This window comes from Pundamilia nyererei, unplaced genomic scaffold, assembly GCF_000239375.1.
Source record: "Pundamilia nyererei isolate P.nyererei 1_Seehausen unplaced genomic scaffold, PunNye1.0 scaffold00016, whole genome shotgun sequence".
Taxonomy (NCBI): domain Eukaryota; kingdom Metazoa; phylum Chordata; class Actinopteri; order Cichliformes; family Cichlidae; genus Pundamilia; species Pundamilia nyererei.
Window position 1 is genome coordinate 2,058,751 of NW_005187417.1, and position 22,071 is coordinate 2,080,821.

A 22,071-nucleotide genomic window follows, 5' to 3' on the forward strand; every position below is an offset into this window, starting at 1 on the left:
ATAAAGCAAGTGAGTGTATTTGAGAACAGCTGGATAAACTACTAGTGATGTATTCAGGATCTAACCACTGTTGCTGTGTGTTATGAACGAGACACTCCAAGTTTTCTTTTATAATAATCTCTAATAATATATTTAAGTAAAAAAACAGAATATTTACAGTTTAGATACACTTTTTTTTTAACAAATTAGAATAATATTTACATATAAATATAAAGGAACATTTTATAGTGCTGTACAAACAGAACACACAAATACACAAAAAAGTCAATTACATCAGTTTGTTTTTGTAAATAAAGGAGTTTTTTTTATCGACAGTGTCGTATGTCGTTTTTCATTTCTGAAAGAAGAAACAAGAAAACATTTCTGCCTCTAATGTTCTACTTTTTCTAATGTTAATTCAGTTCTCACGGATAAGCATACATCGCAGCCACTAGTTTTGGACGTTGCACCCAGAGGAAAACGTTTGCCTGCAAATGGCACAAAGATGAAGCTGATAGTTTGCTATGATTTTGACATTTGAGCATCAGTTAGCTACATCTGGTTGGGACGACACATTTGGGACAAAGTGGACAGATGGGAGTCTTTTTGAAGATAAAGGACAGCAAGCCTGTCCCAGTATCCACGTTTACACCTCAGTACCTCCAGGTAGTCAGAAATCTATTCAAACCAATCAAGTTATCAGCATTAAAGGAACTGAATGTTTACTTTTGGACCAACTTTAAGAACGACTGAATATCATTTAAATCTAAAGAATTGTTTCCATCATCATCGTTTTTAGTCTCACAAATTAAATTATCTTAATCCTTATGAGATCGATACGAATATGTATATCTGATGATGTGTTCTGGTTGGTATGAGGAGCACAGATGGTCACTGAGAATCATAAGAATGTATTTGTAAAATTAAACTTAATTAATTATATGTAATAATTATCTGAATTACTTTTTTAATACTATTCAACTTCTGTGCTGGCATCATTAAAGTTCTTCTTGCTCTCATCCATTTAAGCTCAATATTAAAGCTATACTTTATATCATTTTCAAAACTTGTAAACCATCCATCCATTTCCCTTTATCTATGCGCTGGAGTGCTGGAGCCTATCCCAGCTGTCACAGGGCATGAGGGAGAGGACAATCTAGACAGTTTGTTAGACCATTGCTAGGCCAACGCAGAAACATCAATGTTTTTTAATGCTAGCATTTGGTGTCACAGCGCCCCTTTGTGGCCAAAACACATCACAACCATTGCTCACTTTACATGAAACATCAGGAATTTGCAGCAGATTTCTGATTTCCTTTTACAGATGCTTGATCCCTTAGAGAGCTTGGTAGATTTTTTTTTAGAAAGTTTGCCATGATGGAAATATCTCACTGAGTGTAGATTTGTCAAGGTGAGAGTCTAGTTTGTATAGTTTTCTCCATGTTTAAGGTGCAGTCCAGTGCACAGTCTTCTGCACTGATTTCAGCTGCTTTGGTGTCCTCTGGTTTCAGTTACAGTTCAGTAAGCCGCCTGTGAAAGTCCTCACGTCTTTGTGTAGGGCTTCTGGAGACACAGTGAGCCGTGGTGAGGAAGAGGTCTGTAGTGGTAGTGTTCGATCAGTGTAGACAGATTGGGGAAGGTCAAATCAGCTTCCAGAAATATACAGTCACCCTGCCAAAACACCCAACAGGAAGCTTTAGCATTAGTCTGACCTGTAACTTACTTACAAAACATAATAGGCACTTATACCATACAGCTAAAATACAACAGCAGGTTTCTTACCTCTTCAAACAGTCTGTAGTTTCTGGCTTTGCCTATACTGATGTCCCACACCACCAGCACCTGGATAACACACCAAAAATGATTTTATTTAGGCCTAAATATCAGAAGCTCTTCTATTATTATTAAAATAATACTGTCTACCCACAAACTGTAAAAAATAAAAATGGACACATTTATTGATTAGATCATATTGACTGTTACTGTTTACAATTATTATTAAACCTTTTACAGCAGCGAGATAGATTTTTCAGCCCAGAATGACAAAAGATATTTCATATATGGCAATCATAATCATTAGCTTTCAGAGCTTCAGAGTTACGTAATGTTAAGTATCTATCAGTAACACAAATTTCCATTATGCTGTACTGGAAACTATTTTTTTAAAATTTATTTTTACCTTTGTTGTTTTGGTTCCTGATTTTCTGATGGCGTACAGTCCATCTTGTGGAGGAGTTGGACTCTCTTTGAATAACCTACAAACAGAAAAATGATCACCGGTTATGAGTTATCAGAGGAAAACATAAAGCAACTGCCCCATGTTAAAAGTCACTTTAAATTTAGCACTTAAATAAGTAGTAGTAGTTCAGTTAAAACTGAAGTGAGGCTCATAGAAAGAAAAACACACGCAGAAAGAAATGCACTGTTTTGCCACTACAGGGCAGAAAAAACAAAAAGCAGCACTGCTTAGTTTACTGAAGAACCGTTTCAGCTTCCAGCTAAATGTAAAAACTAAAGGTGAGATACGTACTTTTCTACGAAGCTGGTTTCATTCGAATCAATGAACACAGAGTCTGGCAGCTGGACCTGCAGATACAGAAACAACTGATTAAACTCAATTCATTACTGATACTAGGCTCTCACGAGGCTGAGATCTCTGCTCAGATATACAGCAGTGAAACATAAAGAACAAAATTGTGTGTTATAATAACTACACAGGTCACATAAAGATACTACAGTTTAGATCATAAGCATGTCGGCCTGGCACTGCCTGTAACAAAGCATGGCTCAAATTTCAATATCTTGTTTCAGTGTTTAATAAAAATTGAATTGCTTCAACTTCATGATTTGAAAAATTGGCATAAAATAGAGTTGTTTTAGCAGAAAATGAGATTATTATGATTGGATTATGACTTCCTCCCACCTGAGCGCCTCAGAATCAGCTGATGCTGTGATTTTTGTTTCTTTTTCGTTTGCTTTAGTGAATTTTGAAGGCAGTTCATAAAGACTAATATGCAGCCCAGATAAAATGACTTTTAAAACAAAAGGGATTTCCCTGGGCTCAGTCATGATGATACAAGTGGTTATCTAAAGCAGCATGGATTTCCACAGTAATTTAGCATTTTTATCAGCTGACACATCATTTCAGTCTCTCTTACATTCTCATAGTCTTCGTCAGAGTCGTACGCGGTCGAGTCTCGTTTCCTCCTGAAATCTGCAGTTTCGTCGTTGATGGAACGGAAGCTCTGGCCCTCTGGAGATGTTCTTCTGGTGAAAAAACATGCCTTAGTGATGCAGGGAAACTTTTATGTTGTCTTTACATACCTATTTTATACATGAACCAACAAAACAGTGTCAGTAAGACAGCTTTAGAATGATTGTGGATGTTTTCCTTTCAATTAATTTTTTGATCATAAAAATCAACCTGAATTTCACTGTTTAAGTCAGACTTACTGAAACGGTGTTCCTGGCGACTTGGGCCTGGGTGGAGCCGTTGATGGCTTGACTCCTACTAAAGGTAAAGGAGGTTTGGGTATAGATGGCTTATTGAGTAGTCCAGGTTTAGGTAGCGGGGAGTGTGAAGAGTGACTGGAGGACATTAGATTGAGAGATACATTTGTGTTTGGGCATGGTGGAACCGGCATGTTCGGCTTATTACGGCGGTAGCTGTTTTCTAGTGACTGGCTCCCGCCAGAGTGAGGGGGACAGGGGCCATTTAGGATTAGCCTGTCTAGTTTTTCACAGATGGGCAAAGTAGCTGGTGACTGGACTGAAACAGACGGCGTAGGCCTCCAGTCTCTTTTGTCATTTGCTGTTACTCCCACGGAGGTTGACCTGCCTGGTTTCTTTGCATTGGGAGGAATAGGTGGAGGTGTGGAAGGAAAAGGATTCTGTAAGTGAGGGGCAAAAGGTAAAGGTGGGGGTGGGCCTTTGGTAGACTCCTTCTTTATGCACGGAGAGGGTGGACAAGGTGAAGGTTTCCTGTGGAGCGGAGAGGTAGGGGCTTTCAGTTGTAATGGGATGGGAGGGTGGAGGCTTTTTTGGCCTGGACTGGAGTCTTGATGGTGGGGGAATGTCATTGGCACAGGTGGAGGAGGGTAAGAGGGCGGTGGACCTGTGGGTCGACCTGACGAGGTAATGAATAGAGAGAGTCAGTATTGCTTCCTGTTTCAGGTAAAGATCTTTGTGTTAAGGAGCCATACGTACAGGGAAAGAATATGAGGTGGTCACCTGAAGATGTTGGCGAACATTCACTGTCTGGCTTCAGATAGTCCTCCTCATCGTCATCATCATCGTCATCACTGTAATCTTCACATAGAAAGAAGAGGTGCAACAATTTATTAATGCACAAATGCCATATAAGCTTTTATCTTATCCATGGATATTCATTATTGCTGTCTTACTAATTTCGGTGGTATCAACAAGATGTTTCACATCCATCGGCCTCTCGATTGTGCCATAGAAACTGTCTGCATCTGAATCTGAGTCACTGTCACAAACAAAGATGGAGACATAATTAACAAATAATATGCCAAAAAATGGATTTTATTGACTGCAGGCTCACTGAGATTTCAATGAAAGTACGCGAGCAAGAAAAATCTAAATTAGGTAGAAAAGGTCACACTGAAAAACGTAGATGACTAATGAAGCATAAATGGTATAAAATTATTTTTAGACACGTTTTTCCATTATTTTTTTTCTTTCAGCTTTTATAGAGGTGGTCACACTTGCTGATGATTGGCTAACTGTGCATTTAATTGACCACACCTGGCTGCTATTACCTCTTAATTCCTATGGAAGCAGTAAGGCTGTACTTGGGTTTTCACAGCACTAAGTACTTTATTTGTCCCATGTCTGTAGTTTTCTTACAACAATGCATGTATAATCTTTAATTTTATAGAGTGGTGAAATATGACCGAGTTCGCTGAGGTTACCTTGGTAGGTGGGACTCTTTCCTGTCGTTATAGTGGTCTATTTCTTTCCGAAGGTATCGCATCCATTTCTGTAAGACATCAAGCAAAATACAACACGTGACAATGTGAAACTGCAGCATTTAAATTAAAACAAACCCCAAACAATTTTAGCATAAAGACTGAAATAATACGAGACAAAGGCAAAGACTAAAAATTCTTCTCAGGCTCTAAAGTTATGCTAAGTTCTCAATAAATCGCTTGGCAGGGAGGTCAAATTTTTGTACTCTTACCCTCCTCTCATCCTCACTGGCTGCTGAGAAGAACCACGTCCTGTGTTTCTTACTGAAGTGGACGATCTTGAAAGGAAAAACATTGCTCGATGTTGTCTCCTCTGCTGCTCTCATCACTCTGAAGAAGAGGACAAATGTAAGATATATTAGTGCTCCACATTATTTGATGTCATGGGAAATGTGCAATAACAGCAACAAAGAACACCTGGGTGCTGCTAATGAGCCCCCTGTAATTGATATAATACAACCTTATTTGGATGTAATATACATAAGTATGAAAGAGATCAAGGAGTTTGTTGTAAATAATTTTAGTCTGAATTATTGCTGAATCACTGGCATTGATTGAGGCTGGGATCAGACAACCTTCTTCCCTCCTTAAAGCCCCATTCACACATACTGTATAGACTAGGAAATGCAACAAGATGGCAATCACTCTCTGTGGGGAAGCCCTGAAGAAACATCCTGAGCTTCTTCACCATCCCTTCATCAATCAAATGTCACAAAGCAGCAAACATGAGGGAATCTAAATACAGCGATGTTTTGATGGGGATGTTTGCCACACTTTTTGTGAGGCAGCTGTTATCTGCTAAGTGTTGCTTCCTGGGGACTTTTTCAGGTGCCCTGACAGCTGCCTACTGTAAACACTCCCTCCCTCTCCCTCTCTCTTGATGGCAGCCTGGCCAGCTATCTACATATATTTGTTCTTTTCAGTTTTAAGAACACTCCTTTATATACCCTTGATCTCAAGTCTAACATTCCTGGAGCTTCAGGTGTACTCGGTACTGAAGGCCCATTTTTAAAGCAAGTACTTAACCTTTTCCTGCATTAAACCTTATTATCTACAATTACCATTTACATAGATGTCATGCTGTAATAAAGCTTAAATTAAACCGGTGGGATGTGAGCATCGCTGGGGCTGAGACCCAGAATAATAAAGCCCCGAATAAGCATACAAAACATTATGGGTCCAAAGGAGAGAGTAACAGTCTAATCACAGTAGTCAAAAAACACGTGGGTTTCTGCGGCTCAGGAGGAAGTAACACCCATGTCAGAATCATTAACCTCAAAGTGCACCTAATCTTCACACAACAATATATAGACGTTGGCACAGGCTTCACCCTTGAGCCCGAAGCACGCAGTTTAGTATGTTTATTTATGTAGGAAAATGTCTTCTACTGACCTGTTGTAGCCATTGAGAGAAAACGCCCCCTGTGGTGCAGCAGAGGTACTGCTCTTAAAGTAGTACACGCAGCCCTTGTGGATGATGATGTACCTCAGTGGCCCTGTAAGGCAAGCAATATGTATTAAGAATGTTTTCATGGTGGTGTAAAAGGTGCTGTATCAGTGATGAGAATGTAAGTGGATATTGCTCTTTCATGTCTGCCTTTCAACTCACATTTCATTAGGCTGAATTGGCTGCCTCCCTTCTTGTGGAGGTATCCTGCAGTGGCTACCCCTCCTGGCATGGTGAGGAGGTTCTGAGCCCCAATGGCTCGCATTGGCACCGGCCAGCACATCTCTGGAGATGACATGGTTCTACGGCAGAGCAAAGGACAGAATATTTTTCTGTCAGTCAGGTGAAACTGTAATCTCTCTAGTCGCACAAGATCGCAGAAATGAATAAGGAAATGAACGCCAGCATAAATAAGCTAACAAACAAAAACCAAGTAGCTTCAAGGAGGCAGCACAGAGGCAGGACCACATCCTCTCTGCTAGCAAACCTGCTTCCTATCCCCTTTAGCTTGAGGACGTTCTGAGCTACATCAGCTCTCACACAGAACACTAGAAGGCACTCAGCAGTTCATAACAAAACAAAAAATGACTTATTTGTTCTCCCATATACCCTGAAACATATTTGGAGCAGAGATGGTGATAAGACCACCTCAGACTTAAGACCGGCCACTCAAAACATCCAACGGCGAAGCCTGTTTTTGGGCTGTGAACGCTCATAGAAGTGGAATTATAAAGTGATGAACAAATTAGTACTCATAAAACACCTCTCTACTCAGCTGTGCACTCAAAGCAGCGACAAGTCTCATTCACACAGTCACACATTCATACTGAGCTTTCATCCAAGCCTAAGTGCTTTCCAACATTTATGCAGGCAGCAGGGGAACCTCGGGGTTCAGTGTCTTGCCCAAAGATTAGCCGTCCTGGAAACACCTAAACCAAATAACTAGTCCTGAGCAGAACCATTTCTCAACAGCTATTAAATATTAATTATTTCATGATTTATATCATCAATAAAAAAAAAACAGCATTTATTTTGTAGAATTAAAAATCGGTTAGTTAATGACTGCTGGATAAGCAGTCATGACAGGGAGTGAGTAAAACAAAATGACTATTTCACTCCATTTCTGTTAATCTAAAATAAATTACATTTATTACTCAGTCAAATTCCGTAGTAACATGAGTAATGCTCGGCTACCAGTCTGGTGTGGATAGGAATCTCTAATCATTAGTTGTGAATCAAAAGTCACAAACTAAAGACAAACAAATTGTGACACTGTCAGAAATGAAGGATCAACTAAGATAACATATCATGTGCTATGAAACTCTATACTGCTAATGGGACACATGCCAGTGGACTAGCAGATGGAGAGTTATAGCCATGCTGTGTCCACTGTGCTGCTCAGGAAATGCTGCCTGGCTTGGGTAGCTCACCACAGCTGGACAAAGATCACTAAAAGAATGAAACATCTTTTCGTCAATTTCAAAAACTTTTCTTCTGCAAATTCCTGCTCTTACACCTGATGCAGGTGTTGCCTACCTCCTGTTGAGCTTCTTGGTGAAGATCTGAATGGCAGCGTTCTTCCTCAGTATGCTGACTGTGGAGGCTAACATAGTAGAAGCTAAAGCTGGCAGGATATCCATAATAGAAACAAGAAACCTTTTGTTTCTTTCCTCTGTGGCATTTACTGTCCCATCAAATCCAAACTGAGGGCGATTTAGCCATCCAATTTTTAAGTCTGTCTTATTTTCTGCTTTTTGCCGCAGCTCTCTCTGACGGCCTCTGCTGATATCTATCTGTCTCACTCATAAAGACACTCAGACTAAGGTGGTGGACCTACGTAACAGGAACCTTGAATTTTTGCATGGGCAAAGGCACATATTTAGTTCACACAGGAAATGCATAACATCCTGTGTCCTTTTTTGAGTCTTCAAGGTGTAATGTGAAAAAAAAAATGTGGGTGTGATAGAAAGAGACAGGGGGTGGGGGTAGTGAAAATAAACATTACTTCATGATCTAAAGTGTTTATGTATAACTTGCAGTTTATCACCAGCATCTATCACCAGCATCTGCTAGCCTGAGTTGGAAAGAAGTCAAGGAATGAAGTATTTAGGAGGATTTAGTTGGTGCCAAAATCCACCCCCTTTCCCTGAGATAAAAAGACCTTGAGAATTAAATGGGCATGCATTCATTTACTGATGTTGAAGCGCAGATCCTGGCAGGGCTGCTTTAAAAAAACAAGACACCTTGAAAATGACTCATGCCAAAGTCAGTTTTTGTGTTATGCTTTAGACTTCAGAGTATTTCAAATAAACTAGGTGAGGCGATGATGAATGAATGAGGATAAACACCCCACACTTTAGAGTAAAATTTAATTACATGCAGGAGATAAAAAAAAAAGAGCGACTTAAAGCTCTGCTTATTTCTGAAGGTCTGTTTTTAGAAAAAAACAAACTGTTGCAGGAACGTGGGCCCCTTTGACTCAACCAATGACAATGTGGTTTCCAAGACATTGTTTGAAGCATACTGTTGATTCAAGCATACTGTTTGATAGTTGGCTAACCTGCTGTTAGCCAACTAGCAAGTGTTGGGTAACACTAACACAACAGCATGGTTTATCATAGGATATTGTATGCACTTACACTTGTTAGTTTGACTGCACTCAAAATAGCGAGCACAAAAACAGAAGTAGGTCGTGTCAGAATCAACTAACCACAGCTAGCATGTTTACATATGTCACACATGCTAGCGATTAGCATGCCAGCTCATGTAGTGAACTATTTGCTCTAATCTGTAGCACCATTTAGGGTGTGCATAAGAGCTCCTCCTCTGTTAGATGTTTTAGTGACCAGGTAACTGAATCATTTAAAATCAGCCTCAGTCTCTTATATACCAAAGAGATTTAGAGGAAATGTATTTATTCTGCTCTGAATATTCTGAATGGTGAGAATATGATCGAACATAATTAAACAATATTGCTTGATAATGAAGATGAGGAATAGAAATATTGCAACAGTTTAGACTGAAGAAGCTGTGGTTAGGGCAAAGTCTGCCAGGACTTGCAGCAGCTCCCCCGCTCTGGCAGATCCGCTCCACATCACCACACCCTGGTCATAATTCAACCAAAGTAGCCTACTTTGAGAACTAGAACAAAATGTATTTGCACGGACAGATGGAAGGAGTTAAACCTGTTAGCTGATAACACATGCAGGCCTCAAACACATCACAGGGTGAAACTTCAGCCTGTTTATGACCTCAGTCTGCCCTCCTTCATATCTGTGTGTGTGGGGGGGACTTCAAAAGGACATACCAAAGCTATCTCGTGGTTCGTTTTTCGCCTGGGCCCATGTAATGTTTACTGATAACTATCTGATACAGACCTCAGCACAGACACAAACGAACAGGCACGCCAGACATTCTGCACTTCATCTCATCTCAGCCCGAGTGAGGTCAGCTGCCGCTTATCATCCGATACGGATTTCATGAAGTCCTCATCTTCACGACAGAAACAGCACGATGGCAATGTGACTGCGTACTCAACACCTTTATGTTTTCTGGGAAATGTGTTAATTCTTTTTCCACTGGAGAAAGATCAGAGTCAAAAGTAGTAGTGGGAATTTGTGGGAATTAGCGAACCCCCCAAACCCCCACTGGTTTCTTCTGCAGTTCTCTCCTTGAACTCATGTTTTGCTGTGTCTTTTGTTCAACTCTCATAATCTGCATGGCCGTCAAACTGTATTTAAAAAAGAAACCAAAACATACATGCATCCAAACATCCATAAGCCTCGTATGGTACCTAAACTTAAGTTACCTAAGTTACTCAATCATCACTGTAGCATAGTTTGCACACAGTTAGCCAAACAATCCCACAGGTAGCACTGAATATTTGGCCCAAATGTGGCCCACATCAGCACATCTTGACTTGGTTGCTTCAACTTAGCCTAATAATTCAACTTTGCTCTCAAAAATCATATTTAATATCATCCAAATGAAGACATTCTTTAAATATAGCAGAGCAGAGACGGCATGGAAAGGAAATCCTGTCCAAATAAATAAAAAAGAATTTCCCCTAGTAGTGTTGCATTAGATCACTTCCTAACAAGTAAAACAATGAAACACAAAGTTTCCCCATCAGCACGCTGACAGGCTTTCTGGATGCTGATATCACATTTGCTTCTCCCATCATGTGGTTCTTGCATGACTTATTTAATGACCAAAATTCGGTGACCAGAAAAACCCCCATAAAAAAAACCAAACTTCTGCCAAATACAATCGGGCTTGCCGTGGGTTCATCGTGAAAGAACAAAAAAAAAAAGGCAGTGTGATTTAGCTTCAAACCCGCTCACCTCAGCTACTGCTTTTTTAAAGTTCCTGAAGAGATGCTAATCAGAGAACTGCTGTTTCTCAGGAAGAGACTCACAGCCCACATACCAGACACATTCAAACACATTTCCTCTCTGGACACAAACACAATGTCTGCCCCGAGCGGTAGTTTAAAATTATCTTCCACATTTAAACTGTGTGCCAGTGCCTATTTGCTCTTCACCTGAGATGGAAGTTAAAGTTTAGTTCAATGCCTGCAAATTAATCAAGAGTAGAAATCAGCAGACATCGTGACAAAAGTAAATAGAATCCAGCTATCATTCACGTAGCATCTAAATTTGTCTTTACGAGAAGATGACTGTGAAAAAACTACTGCAGGAAAAAGACAAAGACAACGAAATGCCGGGCCAACGATTCAAGTCGTACACAACGTGTCCTCATCTCAGATACGCTCTCCAGCAAGCTGAAGAAACTCAGAAGAGGGCATGAAGACACTATAGGCTGCATGGTGTAATGTGTGGACTCATGTTAGCAGGCTGACTGTTCATTTTCAAATTGAAATTGAAACTAGTTCAGTTTTCGAATGGAAATCCCCCCGATGATTCAAGTCCTAGGAACTGTTTGTGTGAGCTCATAGAACAGTGCTGTTGCAAAGGAATACAAGCAAACTCTTTCTAATTAACAGAATACAGCACAGTATGTTCCACTGGATGACATTAGATTTCAAATTAAATGGGTTAAAGTTGTAACTTATAGTGATACAATATAAATTAAAACAAATGCAGAGACTTTAACATGATCTTTTTATTGAAGAAGCTTTCTGTGCTCAACCTAACTTATCCTCATATTATGGGACCTTTAAGGCACAGCTCAGGGGAAGAAAACCTTTACTGCCAAAAGTACTCCATGATTGAAAAGCCTCGTGCATCCACCAGCATGGATGTGAAAAGCCTTAAATTAAACCTGAGAAGGAATACTTCCCCTCTCTAATGTATTCATTGGGTTTCTGTGTGTTTGTGTACACCGGACCCCAGCCATTACAGAAACACCTCTAAGTTCCACGAATGTAATGCGCAATGTTAATCTTGTGGGACTTCAATCAGTAGTTTAACTTGATTGAAAATCATAATCACATTTCTGATGTGTTGCAAGGCTTGTTATATAAAGATATCGAAAAAAGCCATTCCTAGATACACTGCACATGCAGATAGTAGCAACATATCAGTATCATATGAGTAATTATATCCTGTTTATTATCTGTTTGACTGTAATGGTGACCATATTTCAAAATGCCGCATGATATAGTAATACATTAGAAATTTAATTCTCAAAAGAAGCCGTAAACCTATCAGGAGTTGACAGTCATAGATCAGATGAGAAAAATTGTCGTTCTCTCATAGACTTCTATACAACCACAATTGTTTACACAACCAGAGGAGTCACCCCCTGCTGGTCTTTGGAAAGAATGCAGCTAAATCCCCCGATTTATAGCAATATAGGAGTTGGATTTGTGAGCTGCACACACAACTGCTATAAAAACCAAAAATCAACTAGAGGAGAGGCTTGTGTGGTTTTTCCTGTTGCGTTCTTTTGTTGTGAGCTATCATTTTATTCACAGACCACAGATCAAACTAAGATGTGCACAGACGCATACACAAGTCCATCACTGTCTACGTGTCATAGATCTCGGCAGCTGTCAGGTGTCTACAACAAAAAAAGCACGCCGCTAACCAATGTCCACGCAAAGTGCGTGCTTTGTGCTTAGACCAGATAACGAAGACCCTCACTGCTCACAACCTCAGGCTGACTCAAAGGTCACAGGTAACCGCTGACACAGCTGCAGCCGATGCAGATTGTCCCATCCAGGAAACGGTGTCAATGTGCTGTGTTTGATGTCTGCAGTGCACTGCACCTCCCCTATGACCGACCACAATGGTTCCTCCATTAGTTCAGCTTCACTTTTTGCAGGTGTGAACACATGAATAGAAACTTTGGGTTTATCTCAAGTCATCAGTGTTCTTTTACTCACTTCTGTGAAGCTGTCCAGGTGATAATGATTAACACAGCTAAAGTGTTAACGGCACAGATCTTATAAATTTGCTTGGTGCTTTTCCCCACGGATACCTTCTTAGAGTTGAGAATACGTTTGATAAACACCATCATGTGTTACTTCCAGGAAATAGCCCTAACCAGCCTTAATCTGGATATATCTGTAACTTCAATAAAAGATGGGTTTTTTCTTTTTGACATGTGTGATCTTTCATCAGGTTTATGGCCCAGATGCTGAGCAACCACCGATTCTAGGTGCCTTTTTCTTTTTTCTTTTTTTTTAAAGCTATTATTTTAAGAAAAAATCTACAATCATTAAGTTAGCCAATGTATGTACAGTTGAAAGAAGTTAAAAATGGATTAAAGAACCAGTCATTAAGATCTTTAGCTGTTCAGCTGATATGTCTACTAGTGTTAACAGGGGAAAGAGCTGCTGTAGATTGGGTACAGTCAAAATTATTGCAAAAGTGTGCAATGATATTTTGAAATGGTTGATTTAAAGAGATGGGCTGGGTCTTCAACCAGCCCCACACAAAATGACTTTGTTGTCTCAACATGGTAGTAAAACAGCAATAAGACTGAGTCAGCTATCAGTTTAGAAGTGAATGGGATCAAGTTAGCAACTACATACAGTCTGCTTGTGACAAAATAGCAATTAATAGTCATGAATTGGAGAAAAGCGCATATTTGTTGCATATCTCCATACACAGAAATTCAAATTAACTAACTACATTCAGAGTCCAGGATTTTAAACAGATATTCAGAAATTCCTCCAAAAATAGTGACCTTGTTGCTGCAGAATGGCAATTTAACTGCAAGACCAGAACCAGAATACAACCAGCTGGCAGCCAATAGAGTCTAGTCCTACTCTACTGCAAAGAGACGCTTGGCAGATGAGTGTTTTCAGTGCAGTCAGTGAAAAAACGATCATTTGGAGACAGGTTGCCGGTTGATGATCTGTGCAATCACCTTGTGATCAAAAGTGGTTGGCACAACTGCTTTCAATCGGACACCAACAGCAAGAGCATTCGATGGAGTTGCTGCACAACCACTGTCAAGAAGTTTCTATAAAAAGCTCTACAGTGCTCTATAGTGTGAGACCTGTACCTGCAGTTTAAACATTAAAACTAGTTGGATTTATATGTTTGAGAATTAGAACAGCTTTAGCTTTCAAAAAGCAATACTTTGTGTATAATTTTGGCACTGTAGCTTGTGGAAATGTCTGGCCTTTCCAGTATCATCTCCTCGGTTTTTTATGTAAAATGAATTCAGAGAACAAGTGACCACCGGTGTGTAGGACTGTTTGGTTTTTTATTAACACGGAAAATTGGAAAAGCAGAAGAGAAACAGAAACAAGTCTTTTGCTCTCCACACACACACCTGCAGCGATGGGCTCATAGAAAGCTGAAATAGTAAAAAGCAGGTCCTCTTTCTCTACCTGCATCACTCCTTCCTGTGTCCAAATATGGCAGTGCCACTCAACAGGAACTACACCATCGTCACACTTCTGTAACGGCTGCAGGAAGGATTCCTCTCAGACTGATGCACACAAACACACAGTCTAAGTCTTCAGTTGGAAAGATTCAAAGTGTAAAAATCCTACAGTAGCCGTTTGCAACAAATTACAAACTGTAATTTAGCAAGAAAGAGAAAAAGCGGTGAAGAGAAAGGTACACCGGATGAAAGGAAGGAAGAGAGATAGGATTGAGATTCTGCCGTCTGACTGCATGCCCACCCTCCCCCCACAACGCAGGGGTCGAAAAATGAGAACTCATTTCCCGTAAATGTCTCCTCGTTCTCTCTCTTTCTAACGCAAACCTTGCTGAGGAAATACCGAGGTCCCAGCTGATGACCGTCATGGAAGCTTATCTCCACTGACAAATAAAGTGGATTTTTCTCTGAGGAATCAAATCACCAAAGCTAACAGACTTGGTTTAATTTACCGTATAAAATTCTTTTTTAAAAGCAAACATGGGCCATTGGCAAAGTATCGATCGCCTGTTTTTAGAGGTGAAAGCAATAGATTACAGCTAGCCCAGTTTTTGTAACGAATTCAGGCAAATTTTTTGGATGCAAATACTCAGGAAATACAAGTACTTACATTACACTTTGCATGCTTCGTTCTTCCTCTGTCCCCTCAGCATGCAACAACAACATTCCTGCTTTGACTTTGGTTTTTGAAGAAAGTTGGCATGAAAGTTTCATTTTAAAGCCTCACACCTACGTGCTTTCAGCCTCACCTCTGTGTCTGCACCCTCCCGTTTCTCTTCATCTCTTATGCATTCTCTTACAGTTTACTGTCTCACAAACACACTTGGTGTGATTTATAACTGATGACTTGTGTTTGTTATGACTGAGAACTTTTACAGTAGCTCAGCCCTGTTACTGGTTGCTCCTGCATAATGTTATGTAAATCAGTCCTCTCTCGACAAAGTATTCCCAACTGTCTATGTTGTATTTTTGTTATATACTAAATTTTATGATAACGATACCACCATTTCTAGCTCTGTTTTCATACTCTTGGACTCTATTAAAGTATCTTTGCATCCTATATGGAAAAGATATATATAAATCTTATAAAGTTTTTATCTGTCTTGTGTGAAACTTGTATGAAAAGCATACAAGAGTGAAAACAGATATAAGATCCCTTGAAAAATTATATAATGAAACTTGTATGTTTTGTATACTTACTAAAAAAAAATATGAAAGTAATGAGAAAGTGGCCACTTTCATGAGTAAATCATGTAAGCCTTATATGATTTATATATGATTTACTCATGAAAGTGGCCACTTTCATGAGTTAATCATATATGTTTTTACTATTTCTTTTCCATATGGGATAATTCACAGTTCATAATAATTCTTAATCATCTTATACTGGAATTTTGGTGAAGTTTTAACCTTTGCGAACAAAAGGTTTAATATCGATCTCTCCTTTTGAATGAGTGCCTCTCATACATGTAATACATTAATAATATATATTGCATCTTGGATTTCTAATCATGTTAGGATATTTATTGGTTATTTAAGTTAAGTTATTTAAGAGGAAGTTTTGTCTTAATGTCATTATGCTTGCATAATGTCAACAAAGAGTCGCAAATCTTGAATTCCTAATCCTGATAGAGCACTGAAGCAAGTTATACTTATTATAGCACAGATTATTTTTTTGTTTTTTTGCACCACCACCTGTGTTTGGAAACCAAATCAAGCTCTGCTGGTAACCTTAAATTAAAACACGTTCCCTTCAAAATCATTTCTGTTGGTCTCACAGATGCTTTCTGTCTGTCCTGAATGAGAACATGTGTTTTGGAAACGTTGTGTACTTGTGTACATTGTAGGTAACTTCAGCTGTGGGGTACTGAACTGCTTTTTGTTTCTTATAGTTTTACGATAATGTTGGTTTGTCAAATGTTCCTATGTCCCCCCTGTTATGAATAAAGTTTCCTTTGGCGTTGGAGCCACAGCTATGGCGGCCGCAGAGCGAGAACAGTTTCATTTCCTGCGAAGCTCGTGTTAGAAGGCTGGAGATATGGTGGGCGCAGATGTCCGTGTCCTGAGGTTGTAGTTTTAGTCAGGATGGTTACTTTCACAAAAAAAAAACTACTCAGCTAGCCTCAGGAGAAACCTCCCTTTTGAGAAAAATGCACCCAGGTTGCATGTTAAAAATGCTAAGTTGAGAGTGACACACCTGTCTCACTATTGCCATAACCAGGTGCATCAAAAGACAGATTATGCATAAATAAGCCTTGCCTGATTACCTCAGAGACAAGAGCGAGCTGGATAAGCTTATAAGATACAACAGCTTTAACCCCCCCCCACCCCCAAAAAAACATGTGTTTTTGAGGTTTTGTGAATTTTAAAACACCAAAAACAGATGACTGCATTTTTTGCTTGTTTTGCAATGTTCAACCTCTAGACATCTCAGATGCAAAAATAACTGCTCAGGTCTCCAAGAAGTGAAATTATGAAAATGAAGAACTTGCTCTCCCCAATCTCCTTACAAAACTTACTAACAGAGAAGCAGGTAAAATGCTTTCATACATTAATATATCACTCTTCAAATAATGCCACTCACTGTGGACCTTTCATCTTGAATTAGCATCTATCTGTCAAAAATGTGACTCAGTTTTTTGGAACTTGGAAGTGTTTTTTTTTTCTTGCTGTTTACATCCTGGACACATATCCACAGCTTCAGTGGGTAAAGTCTGTCATTCACCTTGTGAAATATACCTACTAAAGCTCAGCGCGTTCTAAAATAAGACATGACCTAATGTGCCGTGTACTGTCATGGTATTTTGTAACTTGGTTACATCATATCTAGTCTCACTGCTCCTGAGTGCAAACATACACTCTCTCACATCTTTTCTTTTTGCTTTACTGGAAAAAATATTACATCAGTGCTAATTTTTTTTTATTCCTGATTGTTTTATTTATTAATTAAAACATCTTGTTTGTCCAGTATTTACTTGATACTCTTGCCATGCTGTTTTTTTTTTTGACTGCACGGGGACAAGGAGTGCTAAAAGTGCAATATGTACTACTTTCACTCCCTCATAAATATCGCTCGAAATAAGCCAAGTTAATGTCCGTTTTATTGAAAAGTTGTAAAATTCATCTGTTTCAAATGCAGTGTGAAAAATGTAGATGTTCGCTTTTGACTTTCCGACTTCTAACTTTTCTCAGTACTTTAGTCTGAAATGTTGCACTTCACTTAGGAAATCTTAAATTTGCTGTTTACACATTTCAGGCAGCAGAGAACGCAAGTTCAAATTCCATTAGTTAGATTATTGTGACAACCAGATCAAACAGCAGCCAGTAAAGATGGTACAAACCTCACTCTTACTTGCGTGGTTTTGCACACCTGAGACCACCGATGATACTCAAGATCATTCAAAAGAACCACTAAATACCAGATATCTGCCACTTGATAAACACAAAAACCAACTAATGAGATAGTCACTACCTCAAACGAGTCTCAGAGCTGATCACCAAACTCAGGCTGGTGAGGACGTGTTCAGTGAAAAAATAAAGATACCAGAAAAGCTGTGTCAGACCCAGCAGTGAGGATAATGTCTGAACTTACATGATGTCCCTTTGTTCCCGAACACACATCCTGGTGCTTGGTTTGGAGCTCCGTGCAAACGACTTCTTCTTCTTTACCGAAGGAGCAGACATGTCGGCGGACATGACAGCGGCAGTACAGGATAATATACCACCATAATTTTCAACCCACGTGGAGAGACGGATATACGGTTGAATGGACTCAAAGTAGAAAGAATCGAGTCAGATTCAAAATCATAAGAGTTGTTATGGGTGGAAGCATGAAAACAGAATGCAGATGAATGGAACTGGAGAAAGGTGTTAACGAAGAAAGAAAAAACAAAAAATAATGAAAGAAATGGATAGATGAGCAGAGAGAACAATCAGCTGTGTCGATTAGGAAGTCTGTTGATGATCTGAACCCCTGATACTCCACCAAGCGTTTCCTGAGGGGGGCTCCTCCTTCAGCTCTGGCACCTCATTGGCTGACTGCTTTCAGCATGTTCCTTCCTGCTTCCTCAAAGACAGCATGCGATAGGCTGCCGCTTGTAGCCCACACTTCTGCAAACACATAGCTCACACACTTGGACACCCAGCTCCTGTGAAAGAAGCCTGGGGACTTTCCGTCGCACAGGACTGGAACAATTCAGAGGTCAAGCACATGGACGCAGACACACGAATGCATCTGAAAACACACACTGAAACAGAGCCGTTCCTCTGTGAGGTTACAGGTGATACTTTCTAGTGTGTAGTAATTCTAAGAGACCCTAACTTCCTTTTGACTCTTAAAACCGACCTGTGGGCACTTTATAAAAGACTAAGAAGGCCTAAATAAAACAGATAAGCTTAGGCAGAAAGCTTGAAGAACGAGTGTTCTATGAGTGTTGCAGTGCATAAATTTGTCACTGATAATGTCTTTCAACTCAGTTTTAATGATGTAGAATAGCTGTGGCAAACATAAGGCCCAGGGGACTAATATTGGGCCGACAGAGACTGGAATCCAGTCTAATAGACGTTTTTTTAAAAAGTGAAAGAGGGCATAAATTTTGATCTTTAAAAATACGGGTCAACAACAACAAAAAGGTTATTCTCTGTGAATTGACTATGTGCACGTTAGCATATGCTACTTCCGATGCGGAAACTCCTGTGGGGAGCTTTGTTTCCGGTGTTCTATTCGCGCCCTGTTTACGGTCCAAAACAAGTTAAGCAAATGAATGAATCAAGCGGCGATTTACATTTTTATAGATGTCTTGGGCATTTACCCAATATGTCTGTAAATGATGTTCATCGACTTGTCGATATTTTTTCCCCGCGCCTCAGAACAAAAGAGAAAAGAGATTCAAATGTTATATTTCTCAGCTGTCCCTCGTTTATCGCGGGTGTTATGTTCTAAAAATAACCAGCGATGGGTGAAATCAAGTAGCCAATTTTATTTTTTGACAAAGCAAAACATTTGGTGGACATCGTGGACATACAGTACTGCACTTCAGAGTCACACTGCTAGCGATTGATGCAGCGATTCTGTACTGTACAGGAGAGACGTCACGGAGGAGATCGTCTGCAGCGATCAGGACGCAGGACACAATGTGACGTAAAAAAAAAAAAAAGCATGCAAACTTGCACTAAAAAATCTGCGAAACAGCGAGGTGAAAGGTGAACCGCGTTATAGCGAGGGACCGCTGTAATTTTGAAGGTAAGTCACAACATACCCTTCGTACATACTAATGTATAGAAACCCTTACCAGCAATCATTCATTTTTTGTGTGGCTTTTTTCACGGTTTGTTAACATGCTGTGTAGGTGTGTACTTGACTAGCTGATATCGACATAATGGGGGAAACATCTGGTTTGACTATTCTTCACCTGTAGTTTGAATGCTGAACATTTGCCTGTTTAAATCATAAGACCAGTCAGTATACAGAGATGTGCTTCTGAATGTGGACGATGTGTCTTCTGCTGCAGTGATGCAGTTCTGCTTGTGTTGAGTGATGTAAACAACTGATCGATCTAAACTCTTTAGACGTCAAAATTGATCATTAGATTGTTTATGACACAACAGCGGTGAGTGTTCCCACCTTCTGCTCTTTGTAACTTAACGCGATCTTTCCGTTTTCGAGTTTTGGACATGATTTTGGAGTATATGTTCGCAGTAGCAATTGACCGCAAAGTAAAGCTACCGGAAATGTACAACCCCACATCCGGTCTCAAACCAGGAAGTTAGCATTTTCTCGTGCACAGGGTCTATTAGACTGGGCAACAAGCTACCAGAACTATTTCTTTATTTTACACAGATATTTCTCGAAGAGTCGTGCTGACAGATCGTTTTTTCTGTTTACTGTTGAGTATATATCCATAGTGTTGCAATTGCACTGCAAAATGAGTCTGACATCCCTGATCTAGACCCCAAAATATTAGACAGTGACAATAAACCAGTCAATCAGACATGGCTTAGAGTACATCAGCAAAAACTTGGTGATGGTGGGGACGAGATTGCCACTAGAAGCCAATGCGCTACAACCGACTGGGAAGTGAGGGAAAAGATGAGCGGAAAGAGAAGCACAGAGAAACTGACAATGAAACACAAAATACTGGTGAGAGTGAGAAAAGAGATCTTTGGAGGAAAAAGGCTCAGTGCATCATGGGAAGTCCCCCGAGCAGCCGGAGCTTGTAGCACTGAAGCTACAGGGTGGTTCAGGGTCAGTTGATCCAGCCCTAACTTTTAGTTTGAAGCTTAAAACTAGAGCAGGCATCTCTATCCTAAACCCAGACTTTCTCAGTCTCACTAAACATTTGCTTCCTCAATACATTCTCGTGCTTATTGTGTTTACAAATTTTAAAGACTAACATAAAAACAATAGTCTATATTTTAGTTTAGTTTGAATTTTCTTTATTTTTTTACAAGGCTGGGTTGAGCCTTGTATTTTAGTTCACTAAAATAACTTTTATATCGTAGGCTACAGAAGTCTGGAAAGTTCACCTCTTTTTAAATCCACAAACCTCACCAGACGACAGCTCTCTGACTTCTTTCCCCCCCCCAACATACTACCGTGAACACACAGGAAGCACCATGATGTCTAAAACCACCATACTCCTCCTGTACACTACTTGGAAGTGAGTTCATATTGCAAAAAGAACTGAACTATTTAAGTCATTCCTCTAAAAAATGACTAGCCCTGTATCAGTTTCTCTTTAAACATTTTTCCTTTACGTCTCGTATCAGTTGTGCATTTCCTAGTTTTGTATTAGCATTTGTGTTTCCACTATCAGCTTTCCCTCCTCTTCTGTCCCCTTTTCTGTCATTACTTCAAGCTGCCACAAGTCACTTACAAGTATATTAGGCTAGGCTCAATCAAGGGTTCAGTGAGTTGTTCTGTAATATATCTGAATACAAAAATGTGAGAAAATAAAAACCCACTAGAGTGTGTCATATCACTTGGGTGAGGTTTGTTGGGTGTTGATTCAGGACCAAACATGAGCCTGTGTACTCTGAAGCATGTTAGTGTATTTGTTACCCACTGCAATTCACACTGGCACAGGAGATTCGCATTATTGATGTGCAGCCGACAAATCTGCAGTAACTGTGTCTGACGCTATCATGTCAGTATGGATCAAACTTTCTGAGGAACGCTTCCAGCAAAAGGAACTCCAACCCTGTACTACTTTGGTATACCTAATAAAGTGTCCTGCAAGTGAATGTATCAGGTTGCACTTTGTGATTAGGTTAGGATGCTCCTTACATGTATCATGGCCATATCTGCCCATCATAGCAGCTGCATCAGTTGCAAATCGAACACGTAGCAAGCAGCTTGTTAGCACGATGTCAAAGTGAGAAGCCCCAGAGCAAGACTGTAAATCAACGAGTTAAAGAAGAGGTCACACTATGTTGGGGAATTTTTGTCTTTTTTTATGAGGATGCTATAAAATATGATCTTAATCTATTCCTCTACCAGACACTGAAATAGGTTTGCTATCAAAACTGTCATACACCCTAAAAAGAGGAAGCTAAAAATAATGCCACTCCTTGTGTAATGTCTGTACTATTGTCAAGTTCCCACCCCAAAAAGGGCCGGCTAAGGTTACGCGGTCATCATATCAGTTAGTCTGAAGTCTCAGATGATCAACTGTTTATGCACACAGATCATGAGGCCATCTGCTGACAGAAAAAACCCAAAAAAAACCACTCCTTTTCACACAAGTTGGATCACAGCTAGTAAAACAATTTGCATGTTTTTATATTTTATATATAT

General features: G+C 39.8%; 1 protein-coding gene across 6 annotated transcripts in view; it reads right to left on the bottom strand.

The window, feature by feature from the left end:
• Positions 1-213: 213 nt before the first annotated feature.
• The window catches only part of sh3bp2 (SH3-domain binding protein 2), a 29,486-nt gene continuing 7,628 nt past the window's right edge, over positions 214-22,071 (bottom strand). The window contains exons 1-13 of one of the 6 annotated variants that reach the window (XM_005725527.2): positions 17,869-18,227; positions 6,579-6,718; positions 6,363-6,465; positions 5,183-5,300; positions 4,914-4,981; positions 4,383-4,468; positions 4,210-4,287; positions 3,433-4,105; positions 3,138-3,246; positions 2,510-2,565; positions 2,159-2,234; positions 1,762-1,821; positions 214-1,650 (exon numbers count right to left, since the gene is read on the bottom strand). In XM_005725527.2, coding sequence (XP_005725584.1) covers positions 1,522-1,650; positions 1,762-1,821; positions 2,159-2,234; positions 2,510-2,565; positions 3,138-3,246; positions 3,433-4,105; positions 4,210-4,287; positions 4,383-4,468; positions 4,914-4,981; positions 5,183-5,300; positions 6,363-6,465; positions 6,579-6,718; positions 17,869-17,972 — 1,800 coding nt within the window. In that variant the 5' untranslated portion in view covers positions 17,973-18,227 and the 3' untranslated portion in view covers positions 214-1,521. Of the gene's footprint in view, positions 1,651-1,761; positions 1,822-2,158; positions 2,235-2,509; positions 2,566-3,137; positions 3,247-3,432; positions 4,106-4,185; positions 4,288-4,382; positions 4,469-4,913; positions 4,982-5,182; positions 5,301-6,362; positions 6,466-6,578; positions 6,719-7,952; positions 8,246-14,886; positions 14,942-17,868; positions 18,228-22,071 lie in introns of those variants that run through there. The other 5 variants (XM_013908905.1, XM_013908902.1, XM_013908906.1 and 2 more) reach the window with 5 other exon arrangements.